We start from the raw sequence: 24932 nt of genomic DNA, 5'->3' as shown, positions 1-24932 counted from the left end.
AGCTTCTTGTTAGTCCTTGACTATTTAGTTGGCTCAGACACTGCGCTCCGTGTTCAAGCAATGTGTCTTCAGACTACTGCCGGGCCCCTAACTCTGCTAGTGTTAACTCTAGCCATTGTCTCTGAGTGTTTCACTGCCCAGTCCCTTTTTCTAACCCCTTGTTCTTCAGTCTGCTGTTACCTTGTGCAATTCCTGTCCTGCTGTTCCAGTGTCTGTCTCCTGCCTTCCTTCATATCCTTGGTGATCCCTATGTCATCCGTATCTCCAGTTTATTCCTGTGTCCCCTTGTATCTTTGCTGACCTATGGTGTCTCCAGTGTCACCGGTGTCTTTTTGCTTTTTGGTACTAGATCCCTTGCTGTGTTTCAGCCTGTTTTTTGCCTGCCCCGAACCCGTCTATAAATTTATTACTCTTTTGCTGTCTGATTTGGTACTTGTACAGTTCTACCCACCATGGTGGGCCCAAGGCCGGCAGCCTGGTAACAGTCTGCAGTGCAACATCCACCCCACCAAGGGGTTGTGGAGAAGACCAAAGGTGTTACTTAGACTCTGTATCTTGGCCCTTCCAAGGGCTCACACCTCCACCTAGCAATACTTAGCACCCCCTAGTGGTTCTGTATCTTGAAGGGTGACAGTATCTGTTAAATGAATAACTTTCCCGCTGCATGTAAGGTAAACATAGTAAAAAATAGGCTGCCAAAGTCCACTGGGAATCTGACATTTCTGAAAATCTCCTGGGTTGTACAGCTATCACTGGAGATCTCCATCCACTACTAAATCATTTAAAACCATAATCAGAAGAAAACAGTGGGAGCTGCAGAAGAGCAGGGAATTTTTTAATTAAAGATGTTCCTGTCCTTTGACCCTAAAGTAGTATTATACTACTAATTAACTCAGATGCTCTGATGTTGGAGAAACATGTCCCAGCAACACTAATGCACTGAAATGCATGCATTGTATGGTCAATCAGTTCAGACAGACACAGCAAATACCGTGTTACATTGCCACCTATATGAACTAGACTAAGCTTCACTTTCACTCCAACTGGTTTGGTAGAACCCAATGGCTTATACTTCCCATGAGAACAGGTACAGTAAACAAGCACCCTCATGGCTTGGACATACCAAGGCACATTCTCTTACTGGGGTTGATATTGGGGAAGATTTGTGCTAGGACCCCAACAAACCACACCCCTTTCATAATAAAATTTGACAATTCTAACCAAGAACATATTTTGGGTCCTAGGTTGTGTTTCTGTTTAGGGGCCATGAAGATGAATACTGAGCAGTGTTCCTAACTTCTAACTAATGGTTCTCTCCAGGTTCCTGGGGTGATATGGGGACCCCATATTTCCTTTATTGGGAAGCCCAGCAGGTGATGTTTGTTTTTGTGAGAAAACTTACTGGTGTGATGACAGTGAGGTCAGGTAAGTGGCTTCCTCCGGCACACGGGTGATTGCTTAGAATGACATCGCCTTCCTTTAGGTCACTCTGCAGGTTTCTAATCTGTTATATAAGCAAAAAGCTCACTAAAGATTCATACTGATTAAAAAAAACACTTTATAAACAAAAGAAAGCTCAAGATTCCAATAAAAAGGCCAGACAAGTATCTAGTCCTCTGCAGACAAATCTGTAAGTTCTTGCGTATACCTGGTGAATGTATATATCAGTGTTTCTTGGCCTTCTTATAATGGAGGAACCCTTGAAATAACGTTCAGGAAAATCCCTTCTATAATTATTATATCCACGGTTCCTATTATATTAGTGTGGGGGTCAGTGGGAAGAATTCCTCCCTTACAGATAGACAAAAAGATCATTGGTGTAATTTAAAAACGGACCTGAGAGGCCCAAACTGCTCATTGCTCAACCTCTGGAGGAACCCTGGTAGGGAAACACTGCTATACATTGCATAAACTAACAGAACTACATTGTTTACATTTTACCGGCACCTAATAGTGAAATAAATTGGATATCAATAAAAAGTCTGGGTAAAGAATGCAAAATCTTTGCTTACAGTGAAAGTGTTTGAAAATGTATTCAGAAGAGAAAGTTACAAAATATCCAAAGATAGAAAAGCAATAGATTAACACGCATGAGGACCAGCATTGCAGTGTATTAAGGATCTCACAAGGCAGCCATAATGAAGGCTAAAATTCTGGATAAGTGCAGATCCTTGAAGGTCTTACATTGGACATATTATGTCATTCACTTAGGAATTCGCACAAACAGGACATTATTCAATTACAAGAAATCATATGAGACACTAGGAACATATATTGTCCTTCAGAGTCATGAAATGCTTCATTGCAGAACAGGAAGAATAAGTCTACTTCCCGTGTTCAAGATCAAAAAACTAACAAGACATTCCCTTGGATCCACAAAACAATCTGCATTACATTTTCTAGTACAATTCATCCTACAATATAAGAACTAGAGGAATGATTCTCTATCAGGTCAGTAAATATATAAAAACATTTATTTCAGGCAGGTGAGTTTGCTTTATTGTAGAAGGGATGTACCCTGTTCCATGTGCAATAAAACAAGCTCACCTGCCTGATTAATGTACCTTAAACTGCACATACACAGCTCAGGGCCTGATCCCGGCATAGCTGGCTGCTGGGAAAAACTCCGTGTACATGATATGTCATTCTGGCCTGGACAACCAAAAGGCAGAGGATCCCAAACCTGGGAGAGGACCGGGTCCAGATGCTGGTAGCAGCAAGGAGAGGTGAGAGTTTAGTGCAAAGATTACTAACAGACAGGTAAGATTATTTTATTGCAGAAGAGTTATTGCATGTCCCATCTGGAAAAATAACCTACATGCTCACATATTTTTTTCTCTAGCTTTAGAGGTCACTTAATGTCCAAACATTCTTGCATACCAATAGGAAACCTGATAGTAGTTAGACTGTAAGCACATTTGGGCAGGGTCCTCCCTCTCCTCCTCCTGTGTCACTGTATCAGTCAATTATTTGCAACCCCTATTTAATGTACAGCGCTGCATAATATGTTGGAGCTATACAATATAATAATGTAATAACATCTCACCTAAATTCCTGCATTATAAGTACCTAATCCCATTAGTCCTGACTGAGTCTCATCTTACCAGCTCAGCCACTGCAGGTGAATTCTTATTATAAATAATAGCAGGTGAATGGTTTTTCATGAGCTCTACAAAAAAATCCCAGACTCATCTTTCAGGTGAGCCTTACCTGGGAAAAAAAGCTCAATGTCTACAGCAATGGAGAGAAAAAGTCAGAATAACTGTCCAGCATTAGGCTGAGGGTCTGTACACAGGGACAGGATCTGCCTAGCAAGCGGAGTGGAGGGATTTGTGTTTAATATTACATACATCACACTGGTGACACCAATAGCCTAGGTGTTTCCTGCTAGATCGGGGGCTCACCCCAGAAATTCCAAACTCTATATGTTAGGTATTTCATGTATTTGAAAGTAACAAATGAATAAAAGGCAACCTGCAGAATTGAACCTGACAAACATATTGAGTGCAAATTTCTAGCACTATAATTAATTTACATAGCAATATCTTTTGTTCCAATTGCTATTTTTGGTTTTGATAGCTGTAATTGGTTTGGGGACCAGATAGGAGTCTTCCGCTACCATTTTGCTATACTGTCCCTGTATTATGGGTATTAAGTATGAGTGGCATCCAGATGTACCCGCTCCAAATTTTTCATTGCTATACATATTTAAAGAAAGAGCACTTGTGTATATAAATCATTCAAATTTTGATTTTTTTTTTCTAAATACACTCTGGTGATGATAGCGATACATAGAGAAGGTAGGAAGGCTTACAATCTATTAGGGTATAAGGGAAGATACAGAAGATAGAAGTGCTTACAATCCATTATGTTAAAAGGGCAGATATAGAAGGTAAAAAAGCTAATAGGATTTTAAAGATAGCAACCAATGGGTTCAACAGTTTGACAGCTAGTATGTGCTACAGTGTGATCTGCTACAAAGAGAAAATTCAGATGAAGTATACATGAAGGAAAACTCTGAACTGCCTCTAGCCAATGGACTTGGCTACCTTTTCCATCTTTGTTAGGTTAGGCAGCTCATTCAAAAAAAAGAGCCACCTTCATGCAATGTTATCTGCTATTGCAGTGAAAACAATGTGAACAGGGCCTGCACAGGTCCAAAGGTTCTCACCCGATAATCAGCTCAGGGCCGATATCGGACAAGAATCTGGCGCGTGTACAGCGTCCATCGTTCAACGACCGTCCTGGTGGATCCACGAAGGAAGGACCACGAGTTATTCTAATGCAAGGGAAGGGGGAGAGAGCGCAGCAGGGTGCCGCTCCGTCGTTCTCCCCCTCCCCTCTGCATAGAGCAGAATGGTGCTGTATGTATAACACTCATTTATGCATCGTGCAGTGCTTAGTCGTTTGAAAGGATCATGAAAGATCCTTTCAAATGACAATAATTGCACATGTGTATGCAGCTTAAGGGTTAGGTGAAAAAAGCTAATACTAAAACAAATAAATTTACTATTTTTGTTCCAATGGACAAAGTTAATATAAAAGTTGCGTTCTAACCTGAAACTGGACCGTCTCTTGCATGGCTCCTAGATGGACAGGAATATGCGGGGCATTAGACACCAGACCACCATCAGGGCCAAATAGAGCGCAGGAGAAATCCAGACGCTCCTTAATGTTGGTGGAGATGGCTGTCCGCTGGAGGATACGACCCATTTGTTCTGTGGAGAGGAGAATAAACTGAAATTCATTATATTACAACATATCATAAATAAACCAGGTCAGAGTCTGTATTGGAGACTGAGGACAACCTGCAATGCTCATGAATCGATGGGAGAAGATGGACAACTGAATGGTGTCCAGTTCAGTTCCAATCATCTTCTGTTTCCCACTTCCCACTGTGATCTGGACGTCTCCGTACTCCGTAATAGAAGCCGTGCAGTCCGGTTCCACCAGGATGGTGCTACAAACCACCAACATTTTGTTATAGGAAAGCGTGACTTGAATGTAATATATAATTGAAATACATAATTGTTCTACTGTTCCTGCTTTAGTCCAACATGAAACAAAACTCTAATGGTGCATGTGTGTGAAAACTTGTGACACGTCATACCTGTTCTTATCAATAATAATGGCGGGTCCAGGGATGGTGTGGTCACATGACAATTCCTCCAAGAGGTACACATTGGTGTCCTTGTAACCTTCCTCAAAGTAGCATTTGGTGACCTGGAGAGGAGATAAAAGTAATCAGCTGAAATCAATGTTTGTCCAATGCCAGCCTTCATTATCAATCTTCCCTTCAAGGTTGGAAAGACAAATGCCCATAAGCATTGCCAACCAGCACATCAAATGTGCAAAGGCGCCACACATTCACCTACACTCTCTATATGTGCAGGCTGGCCACTGGGTTTATTACGGCTCTCACAACGGATACCAGTACTGCCAGTCCCTCGTACACGGATGTCATCCACCACAATAGGCCTAGATGGGATGGTAAATCCAAACTCCTTCATGTATCTGAAAAAAGCAACAGAAAGCACTAAGCAGGAGATCAAATTCATGGTTTCAAATCTATCAATCATCGGTGAGGCAAACAGTAGTTCCCAACATTATCGTATTTACCAAGTCCCTCATTCTATCTACTGTACATCTCCCAAAGTTTCATCGTCAGAACTCCCTAAAATCTATCTGTATAACTAATTGTCTCTGTGAGTTTATATATTGAACATCCTTGAGGCCTAGCAGGAGTCACTAAATGAGAAACCCTGCTCTGAAAAATTTACTTATTAAAACACAGACAGGAGACAAACATATCATGTGAAATACTCTTCTGTTCTGCTGGAGGACTCTGCTCCTTCCTCTATAACTCTCCTCTCCTGAAATACTCTGCTGAATACTCTGCTGGAGGACTCTGCTGTACAATGACACATTCCCATTAATCCGCCCAAGACTCTGAACCCCAGGAACATTTTACCTTTTAAAAATGCAACCCCTGAAGTCCCCCCAGGCATCTTACCTCGCTGTGAAAGCGTTTTTAAAATCCCCGGCACGGCAGGAGTCAGGGTGCGCTGGGTATCCCTTTGCTGAACACATGAGGGCGCAGTCCGTGCGCTCATAGCGGAGGTGCAGGAATGGTTCTGTGTCGATCTGTGATCTTGGAGGAGATTAGGATATAAATCTCATCACTTTTGTCTTGAATAGACTTTGTATTTTTATGTGATAAATATTATGAAATATATATAATGGAATCCTGTTAGGTGAAACCTGAATGCTGCTATTGCTAGCCTCTCTGAATTTCCCTAGCTCTCATGCTTGACCCATTGGCTTTAAAACTGTAATGAAGGCATGAAATGCATCACTTGTCTTTTAATAAATTCAACTAACAAACTTTAAAAATAGACAGATGGAGCCGAGAGATGTGATCATGTGATCACCGTACCAATCTGTCATCACATGATTGGGAGCCCCACTGATCATTGGTTATGGTGAGTTCTGCTAAAGATGGCACAACCAAACCAGGACACTTCAGTCTTTGCTCCAACTTTATGCTAACCAGCAGACTTGTTCCAGGTCAATGACTTCTCAAGTATTTGCATTTTCAGCAGGTTAGCACAGAAAGCAAATGAAGCGAACAGTAAACACATTGTTCTTATGTGTCCCTCCAGGGCCACCCAAAGTACCCCACATTATCCCTTTCCCCAATCCAAGTATATATAAACCAGAACAAACAACTTCTTTTATTGGGTTCCCTTGGTCTGTTGACTATATAGTTAAAGTCACCCATGCTCTTATCTCTGGTATGGGGGTAACGTGTGGAGTGGCCGTGCATTTTCTTTAATCAAAGTTTAAGAACACATAAAAACAGTAACTTTTAAGGTCACGTTTAAATTGGGGCAGAGTGCAGGTTCTTTTTAAAGGGTGAAGCAGTGGATAGCACTTTGATCTGGTAATAACATCCCAGATGCCCACATGGACAAGGAGGTGCCGGCTACAGGTTGTATGGAGGGTTTACTAAAGGAAGCTTTAATTTTCCCACCCACGTTTCCAAATTGTCCACATATTTCCCCTGCAAATGGGTAAAATTACTAACCATCCAGGTTTGCAACAAGAAGAAAATCATTCTGAAGATAAGGGACTATGTGTAAAGTAACAATCAGATAATAGATTGACACTTCGTTTTCCACAAATTTGGTCACCTCTTTATAACATCTAATTTATAAAGAAAGATTATATTTTATACAGAGGTGATCAGTGCTTTGAATGCGGTTATTTTGTTATTACTTAAAAATGGCAATTGAAGCAATGGAATGGAGTAGCCAATTATCAGCCAATACAGTACACACCATTTCCCCGCACCTTTTCAATAGGTAAATGTCTTACGTACCCCCTTTCCTTCTCACTTGAGCCACTGGCGTTCACTGTGTGTACACAAGATTAAAAACCTCATCAAAAGTACACAGGGAATATGTAGTACATCCTATTCTGTCTGATGGCAAATCCTGGCTGTCAAACTGACAGCTGGGAGTTAACTAAACCAGCAAAAAAAACTCCTGCCATCAAAGGCGAGGTTGGTAAATGGAGTGTTTAAAACCAAACTACTGATCACCATTGTAGCCTGACATTGGCCAGTATCAAGATGGCCAGTGCTATCCGGCAAAATATAGGGTGGACAAAATGCCGATCACAACTTTGTAAAAGTGCCAAGTAAAAGTAAGAATCTGTTTAGCTGATGCATACTGTGCATTAGGTGAGTGGATAATGAGTTATTTCAGTAAAAATGTCACTTTGGCAGCAATCCGAGGATGGCCCTTCTATAAATGTTCCCCTAATAATACTCTGCATGCAACACATGGACACAGCCATTATATGTCAGAGGAAGGTAAAGAAATGACCCCCAGTCTCTCACCTGTGAAATCCTTGCTGCTCGAGAGCCTCAATACACTGCTTTTGCAGGGCTGCAATGCGTTCTTCCAGGAGGGGGAAGAAATCTTTGCTGTACAGCACTGAGCACGGCTCCTGAGCCTCATGTACTACATCTGCCAGAGCCATGCCATAAGCAGACAGGATTCCACCGTACCTGGACAGGTAAGAGGGGCAAGTATGGCAAATATTAGACAATTCTAAGGAGATATACCAAGACATTAATACATTTGCAAATTATTATTTTTATTATTATTACAAGTGGTGTATGTACTTGAGTTTGACTTGATATCAGACTACTGGTATCACTGTATAGTAGAGCATTAAATGGGAGAGGAAGAAGCAGCACAATGATAATAGAATTGGGGACACCATCACCCAAAAGACAAGCAATCATAATCTGGACACCTGACTGTCGCTTACAAGCTTGTGTCCGCCCCATAGGCTGGTGAATAGGGAATTGGGAAGGGGAGAAGCTTATTTGGAATTAGAGGAGAGATTGAATGTTCTGGATTGGTGTAGTGATGGGGATCAGAAGGACCTTTATCATGTAAAAGATTTCAGGTATGAAAATAATGATAGGAAGATTTCATTTCTCTCGGGAATCAAAATATTTCAATTTTATCAAACTTAAAACCACATTGTGTGACATTTTAGTCATTTGTGTAGAGATTGCCCACATTGTATATTGTGAATTTAAAAAAAAAAATTAAATAATTTTTCTAAATTCAATGATAAAAGTTATTTCAGACTCACTTGTGAATAAAAACAGTTTTCATTCCCAATGAGCGAGCAATAGCACAAGCATGCTGACCTCCTGCACCACCAAAGCATGCTAAGACATGGCGAGATGTGTCGTGGCCCTTTGCCTATGCAAAAAAAAAAAAAAAAAGACAAATGTAAAATGCAAAATGCTGGATTTTCCATCAATTTCAGCCTTCTAAAAACCAAGCTAGGATGAAGTACAGGGCGAATCTCCTGAATAGGCATTTAGACAACAAAATTCTGATGGCTTTACATATTTTCTCATTCCACTCATAAGAAGTAAAATAAAACCAAGATTTGATCAAGTTTTCTGAAAGCCCATAAGCTGCGGTTAGAAAGTTACCAAAATTATTCTACCTGAGTAAGTGATCTGATTGGCCGACACATGGCCTCATTGGCTACCCTGATAAAGCCCATGGCCACTTCCTCTATGCTGAGAGAGGCTCCTCCCCCTGGGAGGCTGCGCTGAAACTGGTTAACCTCTGCCGCCAATTCCTGGAACTTCTGCATGGTGTCTTCCTTGGACAGGGGTTGGTCTTCTGAGGGGCCAAAGATGCGTGGAAAGTAGTCAGGCAGTAATCGGCCCAGGCAGAGATTGGCATCTGTCACAGTAAGAGGGCCACCTGGGAACCAAAAAATCAGAGAGATTACAAGATGACAAAACCGATGTTTGCTGCAAGCTGTAATACACATTCCCGGAGATGCATTCTAATAGGTGCATACCTTTAGTACACCCTTTCCTTCACACATTTTTTGGCATATGGGGGACATACACATGCCCAACAAACATTATCAAAGTAAAAATGGAATATGTAGTACATTTTGTCCTGCCCCCTCCCCCACAACACACACACACCTGCTGGCAATACTAGCTGTAAAAATGACAGCTGGCAATTATGGCACTACAGGAGCTGCTGCTGTCAAAACAGACCGCATGTCTACATCTAAAACAGACACACATATACTTTTTTTTTATACTTACATATATTTATTTGGTTGACGACAACTCTGATCACTATCACCGTAATTTAAATCAGTATTTCCCAACCTTTCTCGAATCACGGCCCTTATTTTACATTAGAAAAATCCCAAAGCACACCACCAAACAAAAATGTCACATACAAAGGTTAATTAGCTACCTGCTGCCATCTAGTAGAGAATTTAGTATATAGTATTCTTTATTAGTATAGACGAAGATAAATTTGCAGTAAATAATTTTTAAACCAATTAGGTGAAATTGGATAATTTTCCACAGAACCTTGATGATCTCTCATGGCACAGTGGTTGGGAATCACTGATTTAAATAGTCTCAAAGTATACAAGGTCAGCAAATAATAAATAGATTGTTAGTAATTATTATCCACAAGATTTAAAAGCAGGTATGGAAGTTCTTTTTGAGAATTTGCCTGTTCTGTCCTTATTGTGTTGTCTCTGGAACATGTAGTTTTGGAGCTATCTGGGATCAACCTTCCCCTTTTTTACAGCAATTAGCGAGTATTTGGATATGACTGTATATGGAGGGACTTATATTTCACATCTGTAGTTAAGGACTTTGTTTTCTACAAAATGTTTGTCTTATCCTACTTCTGATGAAGAAGACCTAGGCATCTGTGAAACTCATTGAGATTTACATAGAATTGTGTGTTTTAAATGGAATTTGATACATAAAAATGTTTTCGTATTTAATATTAAAGAACTATTGTTTATAAAGCCGATGGAACATTACTGCAGCATAAACAGGCATATAGCAGAAATACAAAGTGTAGACAATTGCTCTGGCCAACTGAAGGTGAACGAGGCTGACAGCTGACATGGCGCGGTGCCATTTACCTTTCCTGTAGCACGCTGGTCCTGGATGGGCTCCGGCAGACTCTGGTCCAACCGCAAACAATCCTGACCTGAAATTAATTTTAAACAATAGTTTTATGGTACACACAAACTTTTCCCTTCATCCTTACAGGTGCTACTTCATGATCCTTCTAAACCTCACTCTATGACCAGACATAAGAAGAACTGCTAGGTTGAGAATTGGGGAAAAATCTAAGAAAACGAAATTTCCTTTGGCTTCCTTGCTTATAAGCCACAATCCAATATGGCAGAATTTACGACCTTTGTAATGGAAGGAAATGGAAGCCAAACCGCCAAAACCAGGGAAGTCCACAACAGCTGGGGGCAGATATATTAAAGTGGAGGCTAGAAGGCAGATTTTGGAGAGCAGATTTAACATACAGACATTTACAAGACCAAAGGACGGATTCACTAAATGGAGGGCCAGAGGGCAGATTTATTCCAATCTTAAAATTGTAATGATTTTGATAATGAAACTTTTCCTTTGTGCAGTGTCACCTGATTCTCCGCACCACATCTATAATGAAGGTTTCTGGTAACAGAGCATGTGAACAATAATTCTACAGATTATAGCGGTCTAATTTTTAAAATGATTTATTATTATAATGGACTGATTAAATCCCAGACTTGGAATTCACCTGAAGAAAAGCATGGAGCCTCCTCCTGCAGCCACTGTATTTATATCAAGCTGCGGGGCCTGGATGCTAATTCCGGCCGTTGTGGCCTCAAACACATGTTCATACTCCCCAGCGTATCGACTGACATCCGTAGAAGTACCTGACATGTGGAGGAAGATAGAGAGAAGGTAGAAGGGTGGCTAGAGAAATGATCGCACGCAGGAAATTTACGTAAATGTGGGCAGAAAAAGCAATTAAAGCACCTAAAGTGTATGAATAAGAAGACAAAACAAAAAAGAACTAAAAAAACAAACAAAACAAGACAAAAAATATAAAAACAAAACAAAAAACACATGGATATTTTTTCATGATTAATCACTTTGAAAAAGTTGCAAATACAGAAAAATACCTGCTGATCTGCCAGAAGTTCAGTGAGTTTCTAACTTCCTGTTTGAGCTAACACAATGTCTCTCAATGAGATTTCAAAGCAGTGTCAGACCTATCTGCATGAATAAAGAGAACTTCCTACCCTCACCTCTCTCAGCAATGATTTCCTAGCAAATCAATACTACTGGATGGACTTCCATGAGCCTACACACACTGTTTGGATAAGAGACTTAAGCTACTGAGGTTCGTCTATAGCTTAAGCTACTGAGGTTCGTCTATAGCTTAAGCTACTGAGGTTCGTATAGCTTAAGCTACTGAGGTTCGTACATAGCTTAAGCTACTGAGGTTTGTACAAGCTATTTTTTTTTTCATTCATTCAAATCGTTTTTTGGGGGGGAAGCTAATTGATCTAACGGAATGTGAGAGGAAACCAGAATACCCAGAGGAAACCCACAAAAATATGGGGAGAACCTGCAAACTCCATGCAGATAGTGTCCTGGTTGAGATTCAAACCTGGGACCTAGCACTGCAAAGGCCGGAGTGCTAACCACTGAGCGACCGTGTTTGCCTGTGCTTTTCTTACTAATGTCCTAGACAAGGGACAGTGACTACATAAAATGTAGATGCAGGACTATAGTTATATGCAATATATTCCAATTCTATATGGCACCAAGTGATCGTCCGTGGTATGTACATAAAAAAAAAAAAAAAAGGCCAAAAGCAAAGAACTCCTGCAGAATTTAGCCTCTGCATACTGTAGCATATTCCAGATTTGCCTCTTTTCATCTATCTCACCTCCCATATCGAAGCCAATAACAGGTTGAGGATTTTCAGGCCGATAGGTAGTGATGGCGTAACCTACCACTCCCCCTGCTGGTCCAGAGAGGATGGCGCGGGAACCGCTAAAGCACTGCATCGGAGTCAGGCCTCCATCTGATCGCATGAAGAGAACCTGTAAATCCTGCAGGTAGAAGATGCTTCGTCATTTTCATCTTCCTCACAATTTTTACATTTTCTTTTCTTTGATGTTTAAAATTTCATTTTTTCTAGAAAACAAATTCCCAGTCAATACAATACAAAAAAGATTTTCTTTCTAAGATATGTCAACACTTGATTTTGGTGATGACAAAAACAAGTCTCTTTAGATTTATAGATATAAGGCATATTGCAATCAATAGGGATTTATTCCGATCTCCATCCTTTCAAAAACTGAACAGTAACTGGATTTCCAGGCTCAAAAGGAAACGCCCTGAAATAAATGAAAATCCCCTTTCTCTAGATTAGTGGTCCCCAACCTTTTGAAGCTCTCGGACCACTAAATGCTCAGACTCCCGATTGTGCATGCACGGGGAGCCGTATGTCAATCAAGGGTAAGAAACTTTCCCCAGAGTGACATCATGATGTCAGACTGCCCACTTGATGCCCCCCAGAGACACAACTGGCCCTAAGCCTGCAATGTCTCCATGAGACGTGGTCCGCGGCTCAGGTCGGTGTGTCCCTTTAAGCGGGGGTCCTTCACCGTCCAGATTGAAAATCCTGATATTAGGGAATTGTATGGCTTTTATTGGTTTGGATTATTCAGGTTGGCTGAGGGATGTTTCCATCACCAAATCCCATTGAAAAACCGTAACTAACAGCAAAGCATTGTTAGGTCTTTTACCACTATCCACAGGACCCCAAGTGTGTGATCAGATCCCTAGATCACTCGTTTTAGCATTCTGGAAAGCAGCGACCATGGAAGAACAGTGCTCACAATTTGTGTCCGTACAGAGGCCAACTGGCTTAACTTTGAAAACATTGATGACAGCAAGGCAGCCTTCATTAGCACAAACACAACAATAAGGGACATAGCACTCACTATAAAAAACAATATAAATATAGAATAATAAATACTGAAACCAGACAGGGTCTTGTATTGTCCAATAGGACATCAATTTTCGTGGCATTAACCAAGATCTGTTATGATCATCAATTGGTCATTAGAGGACATTTGATATCATTTAGGAGTTGATTATGTTGTTTCATATGGTGGGAAGAACTTTTAACAACAAATTTGGAGAACTTTTATAGGGGTATACTGGGATATGTTTATCTACATAGTGGCTGGACTTTATGGATTTATGTCTTTTTTTCAAACCCAACTATTTTACTATATACACAATATTTTATCCCAATGAGAAGTATTTAGCACTGTGTAGATCAAATACCCTGAATTTGTTATGTAAACACAAAGAAAAACCATAATGCTGCTTCTTTAGATAACAGTCCATCCTATGCCTCACCTTGAGCTGGTTCTTAAACCCTTCGCGGAACCCATCTAGGTACCTATGTATACATGGTGTCAGATAGGCATCTGCACAGGCTGTGTAACCCCTGGGCACCATACGGATCATTGGCATTACCTCCGAAGATAGGGAAACGTGGGTGAACCCTAGAGATCGCGCCAGTTCACCAACCTGATGTTCATGGGATGACCACCTAGAGGTAACATACAAAGGCAGAACGCTGAAGATCTCTAGACACAGAAAAGTTTTAATTATTGTCTCAAATACTCTAGAGGATTTTTTTTCTCATTAGGAGGCCAATCATTTTTCGATGGCATACCAACTTAATTTCATAGTTGTGCACCCTGAACTATGAGTTTTGTATTTTTCTGCATTATAAAATGAACATGTCCACGTGTTATGTGCATTATGGTGCACCAGCAACCCATATAAAATAAAAATAGGATGCCGTAATACATTGCATGTTAACCATGCATACATTACAGCAACTTAATATATGCATTAAGGGAGCAGGTGAATGGTTATTAGAGCAATAGCATAAGCACAGTGAAAATAGGGTGAGAAGTAGGTGCAGCTTGGGCAGTGAGAACAGAGATGGAGTAAGAGCAAGGGGGTTAAGACAGCAATGACAAAAGGTGCAGGTGCATGGTGGTAAGAGCAGGAGAAAGTTGGAAAGAATGAAGGTGCAGTAAAGGTGTGTTTGTAACTTACACTGCTTATAAAGGGTGGGAGGAAGGGAGTAAAGTATGCTGGCATAGTGGTAGGAATATAGTTGGGGTTGGCAGCAGAAGGAAGGGTGTGCATGTGCTTGGATGATAACCAGGGGAGTGTGCACATTCATTTTGCACATGTGAGAGATAGCACAAAGTGAATCTGAAGATGTCAGAATTGTTTTTTGGACATGAAGCTTGACCTAAATCCTCATCATTCATTGCAGGGAGTTCCCACCCCTGACAACCATTAGCTAATAGGAATAATATGTATTGGGTACCTTAACAGGATTTACTTGTTCTTACATTACAGAGTGGGAAACATTCCCATTGGAAGATTATCAGTGCCCTACAAACACGCCAGTAGAAGGAAGAAAGGGGTGATACCTATTTTGTTTAGATCAACAGTGCTTTTCAACAGTGTTTCTGCTGCAACATGCAAAAATAATGGCAATGTTTTGAGTACAATCATCAGTGTGTGGTTGTTGCTTCACTCACGTGTAGGAGTGCATTAGGACTACTGCCAGGCTGTGAATCCCATGGGAGAGCACCTCCTGCAGCTTCACCTTCAGATGTTCCAGATTAAGTGGTTCCCAAACCTCCAGATAGTCCCCTGTAGAACCTGAATATAGAAGAAAAATGAGTTCTACAGACATGTGGACCTCAGACACTGATTAGCCAAAGCAATAAACTCCCTGAAAAGTGTCATCACATTGATGATCTGGTTACAATGGTCCAATGATCTCCCTAGCCCCTTTTAGCTGGGCGCAACAGACACTTTTCAATGGCCACCAGGCCCCTGTTTTGGCTCACAAAACAGGGACCACCACCTGAATCCAGCTTCTGTCCACCCTGCTTAAAAATTTATAGGGAGAATTCTGAGGTACCCGACAATGAGGGGGAGGAGGTTATTTTGGGCAGCAAGTAAACTTGAAGGGGATGTGATACGCAGGAAAGGTGCAAGGATCCGGAACTACTCCAACAAGGGCCATAATGTAGGAATGGTAGGAAAGCTGGATGATGAGTAAAAAAAGTAAACATGCAAAAAATGTTAGGTGTTACCTAGGGCTCAAAGTGTGGGAGCAAGAGATGGGAGCAAGAGATGGCAGCAGGATGTATCACGGGATGAAGGCAGACCAAAAAGGATCTGATACTAACATTTTGCTGCTGGATACCATAGGATACCTTCAGAGGTCTGGTGGAGTCCAGATCCCAATGGCTCTGAGCCATTTTGGGGGCACAAGAAGGATTTACCCAATATTAGGCAGGCAGTTCAATATTTTGAGTGGTAAGTGTATACGGTATAGTCTCTAATTAGTTATTTAAGCCACACGGGCACGCTCCCCCCTTCTCCCCTCTTAAAGACGCCACCTCAGACGCCCAATAAACAGAACAGCTCTGCAGACTTCTGCTCCCTCCATCCCTTAACTGCTAATCCCTGCAAGAGATCTACCAAATCCATACCTTAAAGGATAAACTTTCACTAGAAGGCTGCTACACTCTTCAATCTTCAAATTCTGTGGACATTTGCGGGTCACCCTCAAAAACCATAGTTCTAAGGTAAACCTTTATTAAACCCTTGTATTACCAATGACATTTTTAGATATAACCCCTTTCTTAACAAAAACTTTTATATAATAACTCATTTATAAGTACGTATTTATAGGAAGGCACTTCCCCATCCTACCCACTTCACTACTATCAAGTGATTTGATTAATCTTATTTAGATTCAAACGCTTTGATCTTTACTAGTGACCCACCAACCCGCATCCAAAAGGTAAACCCTCATCAACCTCAAACATTTTAAGTGAATAATTTAGACTTAATTAAACACCCTTGGAGGTAAAGTATTTTATAGAAAGGCTTCATCCTATTCCACCTTTCTTGACATCAACAAGTGACTCTGTATACCTATACTTTCAAGGTAAACCCACCTATATCTACGTATAACTATTCTCTACACATTGAGACATTCACCCATAAATATACTACTGTAACAATTCACATCTTTTACTGTTTCTAAATAAACTTGACCATATTCTACCCACCCTGATCCTCACCTTCCTAACTCACATCCCTAAGGAAGATACCCTTTATCCCACCTACTCCTAACATTGGTTGACAGATGCAGGGGATCAATTTTTATCTTACCCAATAGACATATCTATACCATGTCAAAACTTGCAACAAAAGGCTAAATTACTACAATAAACATTAGGTATGTATTCATATATCTACTGCCATCTTCTAAATTGTACCCCTTCTGTATACCTAATCATACTTTATGAGCATTATCACCATTATCACCAGCAGTGACTCCACATATATACTCATCTTGGGTGGCATGTTCCTAACTAGGGGTACGTGATTAAAAAATATATAAATCCATAGATGATCCATTGTAAAATATTAGAATCAGTTAGCATTATGTGATTTATCAACCTTTTAAATATTGTCTGAAATAATCACTCCGAATTAATCACTCTGAACATACCCAGAGATAGATTGACTCTAGCCAAACTTGCAGATTATTTACTTTAAAATCATTGTTAGGTTTTTTCTTTTCTTATAATGATCTTGAATACTATGTTATAACTGTATTTAATTCAATGATGAACTCTATTTTATTGATTTATTATCTGCAAATGTTTAATCTTTCACTATGCTATCTTTGACCTATTATATTTCTATACATAACAGACCGTTAAGCGCGCATTATTATCTTTCCCTAAAGAAGCCCTTCGTGGCGAAACGCGTCGGTTCATTGCGTGCCACGACAAGGTCTTTTGAACAGTTATATGATTATGTTTCTCTTTTGAAAAAATTCACACTGTATAGTATGTATAATTATTCAGTGTTGTTAAATATTAACAGGACAGAAGCTGAAACATTATATGTTTATGTGCATTTGATGGCTTATGTATAAAATAATCAATACACTTCACCTTTTGTATGAAAAACCTTTGAGCCTCAAACCTCTTATTTTCTCTCTATTTTTTCATATTTAAATATTACATAGAGGTGGCTCACTATAATCAAACTTCACATTCATCTATTTAGATATGTACATACTGCATACTACTCACTGCACAAACACGATTTCTGTAGTACTAAATTGTATTGCAGCCTCTATTTACTGATATTTATGTTTATCTCAATGAAATTCCAGGGCTGTTCCTGAATATTTTGTGCAGCTCATTCAATACAAATAGCACCAAATATGTTGCTTTGTGTGTGCGCGATTTTCAGCTATGATTTTTGCAGAACAATCCTTTACCCACAAAGAAGGAAAGGAGATCTTGATTCTAGATCCACCTGGCTCCAGCGTTGCCTCCATACAATTGTAAATGGTTACAGAACAATTGTAAATGGTTCCAAATGTGGTTTGGAGTCGTCTCTGCTAGGTCCATCATGCCGTTAGCTTCCCAATTTCCCGATTCTGGCCCATGTGAAGCTAACAACCTGATACTGGTGGCAACTCAGCATTGATAGAATTATCCATCAGACAAACCCTCTCCTGCTTCTATAGCATTGGTTCATTGCTAGCTGAATGGGTAAAGCAATGTTAAAGTTAAGCCAATAAACTATTGTAGCAGCTGAATGATTCTGTTGTTGCTTAGGACAGAATGTGGCATAGCTCCAACATTACAGCCAAAAGACTGGAAGGTTACAAAGTAAAGGTCTGCCTTAGTCTAACCAGCCAATCAAGGGCTTTGCATTTTATAGTTTAAGTTTTTCCGCTGCAAGTTTAGAGAAGGGATCACCGGCATGCTGGACCAAGCTATGATCTTGGAATGTCAGGTTTGAGACCAGGCATACCGAATATTATTTTTGAGTAAGGACAACTTGAAGCAAAACTTAAAGCTGACTGTTGCCTGAGGGGTATGCTGGGTGCAGTGCAAACAGGTCCACATGACATCTAGTTATACCTGATCTATCCACACTTCACCTACTGCCCAGGAAAACACAACAAGGTCTTTCCTTTCCTTGTGAATCATATGGCTCACCTATCAATGTCTTCCCTGAAGGCTGTTTGGGGAGCTGACAGGCAGGTTGATGGAGGATGACCCTTTCCTCCACCTCGATCACCTCTTCATACAGAACCTCCGGCATTCGGACCTCCTACAAGAGAGGCAAATAGATTCAGTCCTGGAGAACCATTGTTCTAGGTTAAAATATTCCATCCTCATGAATCTCCAGTCATAGTGCAATACAATAATTGCCGCCATACCCGGTTCCAAACACGGACCTCTCTGCAAGCTAATTGCAGCCTTGCACAAACCTTTTACATTGCCTTGAGATAGCAATTAATACGTGAAGTCCACCTAAAGTTGCATTTTGGTTAAAGATGGTGTCTGTCGGGATGGTCCAAAACTTCATCCAGTTCATTTTTCATTGAAAAAGTATAAGGAAGAGTAGGACCCCTTGTAATGGTCACATCAGGTATGTAGACCCGAGATCATACCAACAGATACCAACATTTATTAACTATGAAAACATGAAATATCAGCTTTATTTATATAAAGAAAGGAAGTGTCAACTTGCCAGGTCAAAGATTTTGGGTCTGGCTTGGTTCCCAATGTGGAGCAGATCTTTGAAGCCCTTTGTAATCAACAGTGCAATCCTTTCTCCCTTTCTCTCCAGCAGAGCATTGGTGGCCACGGTGGTCCCCATTCGGATCCATTCGATCTGCTGAGTGTCCAGAGGGCCATCCCGAGGGAACGCAGGGCCAGTTTCCTGTGTGACAAATCTGCATTAGATTCCCTGAACATTAACACTGGAGCTTATGGATGGATTAACATGACAAACTTTTTATAGGGGTTCACAAGTTTTTTTTAAGGCTCTGTATTAGTGTAAAAAACATCCAAGCTTAACAAGGACAGATAAATAATTAGCAGAACAAACACCTAAAATTTAACATAGTATTCTGAATGGCAAATCTATTATTCTGACCCTACAAGGGTAAAGTGCCAGGCCACTTAAACTGCACCTAAAGACTTTCCCATCCTTCCCCATGTGTTCTATTCAACCATCGGGAAAGAAGTAAATACCCCCGCACTTCCAGGTATGGGTAGTAGGTAACCCTTTCCCATTTTTCCCATGTGTTTCTGTCTGTAGCCAAGATGAAGGGCTTTACACAGCCACGAGGAGGGGGAGAAATAAAAGCAGAGAAAAGGTCCAGCATGTATAGCTCCCAAAAAATAGCTGCAAAGAAAATGTTTAATATAACTCTTATTGGAGCTGACTCTACACATTGCTAAGAATTTTCAGCATCAACACTTGAAGAATTGTTGGGTGTCTGCTTCCCCAAATGCCCTCTGTTGTTCCACCCACTGGCCCCTACATCACTACAGGACACATCAATTTTGGGGTCAGGGATAAAAATGGAAAACACAGCAGGGGATGCATAAACTCCAGAAGGATCAAATGTTGAACATTATAAAACATCTGTATCTGAGACCATTGGAGAGCAATATTAAAAATCTTTAAGGCTTCTAACAATGGATTTGCAAGAACTAGTAGTAGTTGACAGGACCAAGTGTATAGAAAGGCAAAACATTACCTCTCCTTTTATTGACCTCCTGGGGCTCATGTCTGGACAGGTGTACTGATCCAAATGGCTCAGGTCTGTATGCGGCAAGGTGGCCCCAATTCCAGCCACAGCATTATTACACAGAGGCAAAAATCATTTTCAGGCTTACAACTAAAAAACTTTTTAGATAGCAACAGACTAAGTAAACAAATTTCTTTGTTGCACATAGATTCACTTTAAACAAGAATAGAGATTTTGCAAAAGATCAGTCCATATTGATAGCAATATTTGTATTTCACTCATGACATTTATATATACTCCTACAGTTTTGCGATGCAATGTGTGTATATGTGGAATTGTAGGTCCTCACCTCCTCTAGGATTCGTCGAATACCCTCTGTTGGGGCATCTTTGTAGTTTGCTGGGTCCTCGGAGAGCAGCTTCATGACCCGAACTTTACCTCCCGGACATCGGGCAAACACATCTGTAAAAGTTCCACCACGGTCTATGGCAAACTGAAACTTTTCTGGAACACCCATGATGGTCCGATGATGGCTGGTGGGATAAGACAATCAAGGTGAGATACGAGCCAGAATCAGAACTTGTTTTTTGTGGAAGCGTGAAGATTTGTTTCCAGTATTTAAACTTGGTAATGTTGTTTGACCTATAGGTTGGGTGTCTGTCCTGCATCTATATGCTTCCAATTGAGGAAAATAAAAACCTTACACAGCATTTTACTTCCATATACTTCAACAATTATTAACGTCTGTTCTCCTTTCTATGTGACAATAATTAACACCTTTCCCTGTATCCTAACATTTAAATAGAACCTTTCTACAGTTCAGTGGAGAAACCCTTCATTGGAGATCAAAGTAGCAAAACTTTCTGCCAACAACCACAGATCATGTGCTGTAGACTTAATGGTGCGGTTATATAATCAGAAGAGTGCAAACAATCGATTTACGAGGACTGGTAGTATTTTAAAATGAGACTAATGTGTAAAGAAAGCTAAAACTTCAACATTCACACCCCTATTGAGCTCTTGGGGCTCATTCCTAGAAGTGTGCATAGACCCAAATGGCCCAGGTCCCAGTTTAGACCACCTTGCCACAATGATCCACCTGTAGCATCTGGACTGCCTCTGTTCTCTATGGCTTCTCTGCTAGCTTCATTTAAAGAAAACCTATCACCAGAATTTTTACATAAAAGGGCAGAGGGATTTAAACAAAAAAAAGTGGAGCAGGTATAGAGACAGAATGGGAGCTACTCCCCTTCTATGCATGCCCGACGTTGGGCATGTACAGAAGAAACTTTTTCTTTAATGGTGAAAAACAAAATGCCTGTACAGTGATATTGGCACTCTTATTTCCCCAATTTACAGCAAGCTATGTCACCCAATCTTTCGCCTGTGCAGTGCGAGATTAGGTGCCGTAGGCTGAACCCGTAAGACAAAAAGAAGATGGTGGTACCGGGCACTGGAACGAAGGTGAATCACAAAACAGAGCAGGACCTAATCCAGGAAAGTACTGGAGGGATCGGTGAATGAAAAGGCTAGCAAGCTTTCTTTTTTTTTTTTTTAGTTTATTTCTGCTTTAATATAAATAGGTTATCTTTTGTTCCCCAAATTAAAAAAAAAAGGGGGTAAGCCACAGCGGTAAAGACTGAATGGGAGCACAGAGCCTCCTGGGATATTTATATCAAGAGCAGAAGGGTCTTTTTCTTGCAATGGGAACAAAAAGTGACAAATCAGCCATGCACAGTGAGATCAGCAACCCCCCAATAACAGAACACCTACACAGCGTGTGATTGGGTGTCATAGGCAGATGAAGATGGCAGCGTGCGGCCCTTCCCCTGCACCGGGACGAAGGAGGATTCAAGGACCGACTCAAGGTTACATATGGAGGTATTGGGGGCTCTGCGGAAGTAAAGATGTCATATTTTCACTTTAGTTCTGCTTTCATAACAATCTCGAATCACACCATATTGTGTGAATGTCAGAATGCTGAGTTCTTATCCTGTTCATAGAGTGTTAAATATAACCCCCATTTCTGTTGATTTTGATAACGGTGACTACAATAGGCGGCAGTCACTGGCAGACACGGGTTAGCCATGTTTTACCATAGCCGCCTTCCAGCAAAGACATTTTCTGCATTCTTACTGCTAATCTCCAGAACTGCAAACAATACGCAGATTTAACAACTGATCAGGGAAAGGGAACTTATTACTGAAAGACATTCACTCATATGAAGTTGTGATTTATGGACAAGTGCGCCTTACTTATTCACTTGTTTCCATCCCCTGGGCATTTCTGGAAAAGCAACGTATTGAAAAGAACAACAAAAATTGCATAGAAGAGTTTTAAACTATATAAAGACCTTAAAAAAAAAAAAAAAAAAACCTTGTACCATAGAGCCCTATAGTCTACACCAATCCTAAAGACCTGGCCACAAAACATGTTGATGGTGAATGTTATTCATCTTGGACAAATACAGTTTTATGAATGTATCTGTCACAACCCACAAAAATCATGCTGAGATTACTTGTACATTATCTTTTTTATTATTTATTATTATTATTATTAATATTATTATATCATTATTATTATTTATATTTAATTTTATGATAATATTTACCTATAAAGTTTACCTATACGTTTCCCTTGTGCAGACAGCCTGCAATGTCACTGCTAGGTGCCGCCATATTGGATGTGATGTCAGCAGGACCACTGATATATCACACACACTTTAATAGGCTTGAACTTTTTACCATTGAGAAACCATTGAAATAACTTTCAGGTCTTCAGGGAACCCCTCCTATAATAGTGTGGTGGCCAGTGGGAAGAATTCCTGTTACATTGCTGGCCATTGGGAGGTATTCCCTTTTGGCGTTATACTGCTCAGTATACAAAAAAACTTATGTTTAAAAAAAAATATTCACAAACAGGCTGAACGCTTTATTGATAAAATAGGCTGGCGACTGGCACTGCAACCTGAAGATGGAAGAGTTTATGACTATAATTGCAAAGCACAGTTACCTTAATAAAGAATAGATTATTTTGGTATTCAAATTGTTATTTCCAACTTGGCTGTGGCCATTTATTTTTACCTGGAAATAGCTCTCAGGAAAATAAACCCATTTTTATTTGTTTTGGAATACATGCCTATAATACATAACTGAGCCGTAACACTTGACACTTGTAAAGGGTTTTGCAGCTCATTTGGAATTTATTTCGTCCGGGACAGCTACACAACAATGACCTCTGGCCATGAAGGGGTTGGGAAGGTAAAATAGGTTGAATCTTAACTTGCCTGGCTGTGTTTTCGCTATCCCAGGAGTTAGACCAGAATTTCTGCATTAGCAATATCTAACGCCGCTGCCTCTTGCTATGACTGGTTTCACCTAGGCTATATTGAAATCTGACAATTCCTACATTTTGCCTTCCCTGTTTTCCTGAAAACCTTTTAATCTCAGTCCTGAGCCCTGCAAGCAGAGGGAAAGATCTGTCTGGATTAGTGGATAGCAGTCTTAGCAGATATGAATGCAAACCAACCTGGATAAAACCCACAATAACTGAAAGAACTGAAATCCAAAGAAAGGGAGTGAGGGGCTAGAAGATGGAGGATGTCCCCCAGGCAGGAAATGAGGCCAGCTCTGACTTGCTGTAGTTTTTAATGCACATTGTAAAAAGCTCACAGTGTGCAGTAAAAGCAATTTCAGTCTAGAGGAGAAGTCGGTACAACTGTGCAAGACCGACTGAATAAAAGGGAGGGCAGATTGCGTGCAATGGGGGGCAGGCGGGCAGATTGCGTGCAATGGGGGGCAGGCAGGCAGATTTAAAGGTGTACAATACTTTCCAAACAGAGAAAGATATGGAGCGACTAGCACTCAAATCAATGTTAGTGTCCAATCTGTCCCATTGTGTCCAATATATACCATTCTTGCATCGAGTCCCTGGGCCTGTGTGCCTTATGAGGGGATCACATCATCAGTGCAGATTTTATGTGAGATGATTTGGGAAGCCTAGTGAGATGGTGCCAACAAAAAGTCATTCCATCTGGAATACTAAGACAGAACCTGGTGGTCCCCCCAGCCCAGCCAATGGTGCCAGGAACATATAAAGAAGATTTATTGCAAGAAACGCCTCCAAAGCAGCTTTTGAGAAATCAGAACTGCTGAAAATACAACTAAAATTCAGAATCAACTTGCGATTATATAGTCCGGATATAAATCTAACATTGTCCATATGTTGGATCCAAAAATGGTGCAAACAGATCATCATCTTTGGAAGGATCCCAAATTGCCCAGAAAACTCAGCAGCCCTCCTCTGCTCTACAACTTTCCAACATCACTGCGATGTCTCCAGAGAATAGAAAATCACAGCGGTAATCTGCAAAAAGCTAGACCCGAAAAACCATTTGTATTTCTGCAGATTCTGCCATATGTATCATGATATGATGTCAGACGGCTGTGTGCACAAAGGCCAGGACGTCACCTTCAAACTGCGACAAATTCTCTGCACAACTTTGTACTGAATATTCTCCACCATATCAAATATCCTTTATATAAGAAGACAATCTTTATATGTGTGCAATCCTGAATCAGATTGTGCTTTCCCAGTCCTGCACTGATACATTCTGCACTCAGCAATCCATTCATTCCATACAGATCACCCTGCTGCTCCTCGCCTTGCACATAGTAAATTCTCAGTATTCAGATGTCTTACCTGCGTGCTGAGGAATGGGAGCAGCCAATGTCACTCCTATACAATATCCTGCTATACAATCAATGGGTTAATTCATTCCACAAAAGTGTTTAAGGCCACTCCTCCTAGGCAGCCAATTGCAGGCAAGGAAAAGGGAGCTTTCAGCTT

General features: G+C 40.6%; 1 protein-coding gene across 1 annotated transcript in view; it reads right to left on the bottom strand.

Annotated features, from left to right (window-relative positions):
• Positions 1 to 24128, bottom strand: part of OPLAH (5-oxoprolinase, ATP-hydrolysing) — a 32866-nt gene extending 8738 nt beyond the window's left edge. The window contains exons 1-18 of the mRNA XM_072410558.1: positions 23996 to 24128; positions 20434 to 20617; positions 19076 to 19267; positions 18538 to 18652; positions 15028 to 15151; positions 13817 to 14012; positions 12330 to 12495; positions 11169 to 11307; positions 10513 to 10580; positions 9040 to 9305; positions 8674 to 8786; positions 7904 to 8074; positions 6014 to 6151; positions 5376 to 5514; positions 5111 to 5223; positions 4809 to 4960; positions 4558 to 4718; positions 1403 to 1504 (exon numbers count right to left, since the gene is read on the bottom strand). Of these exons, the coding sequence (XP_072266659.1) occupies positions 1403 to 1504; positions 4558 to 4718; positions 4809 to 4960; positions 5111 to 5223; positions 5376 to 5514; positions 6014 to 6151; positions 7904 to 8074; positions 8674 to 8786; positions 9040 to 9305; positions 10513 to 10580; positions 11169 to 11307; positions 12330 to 12495; positions 13817 to 14012; positions 15028 to 15151; positions 18538 to 18652; positions 19076 to 19267; positions 20434 to 20617; positions 23996 to 24006 (2550 nt within the window). The 5' untranslated portion in view covers positions 24007 to 24128. The remainder of the gene's footprint in view (positions 1 to 1402; positions 1505 to 4557; positions 4719 to 4808; positions 4961 to 5110; positions 5224 to 5375; positions 5515 to 6013; positions 6152 to 7903; positions 8075 to 8673; positions 8787 to 9039; positions 9306 to 10512; positions 10581 to 11168; positions 11308 to 12329; positions 12496 to 13816; positions 14013 to 15027; positions 15152 to 18537; positions 18653 to 19075; positions 19268 to 20433; positions 20618 to 23995) is intronic.
• Positions 24129 to 24932: the final 804 nt, after the last annotated feature.

Source organism: Pyxicephalus adspersus, chromosome 5 (assembly GCF_032062135.1).
Source record: "Pyxicephalus adspersus chromosome 5, UCB_Pads_2.0, whole genome shotgun sequence".
Taxonomy (NCBI): domain Eukaryota; kingdom Metazoa; phylum Chordata; class Amphibia; order Anura; family Pyxicephalidae; genus Pyxicephalus; species Pyxicephalus adspersus.
This window is presented reverse-complemented; position numbering and strand designations above follow the sequence as displayed.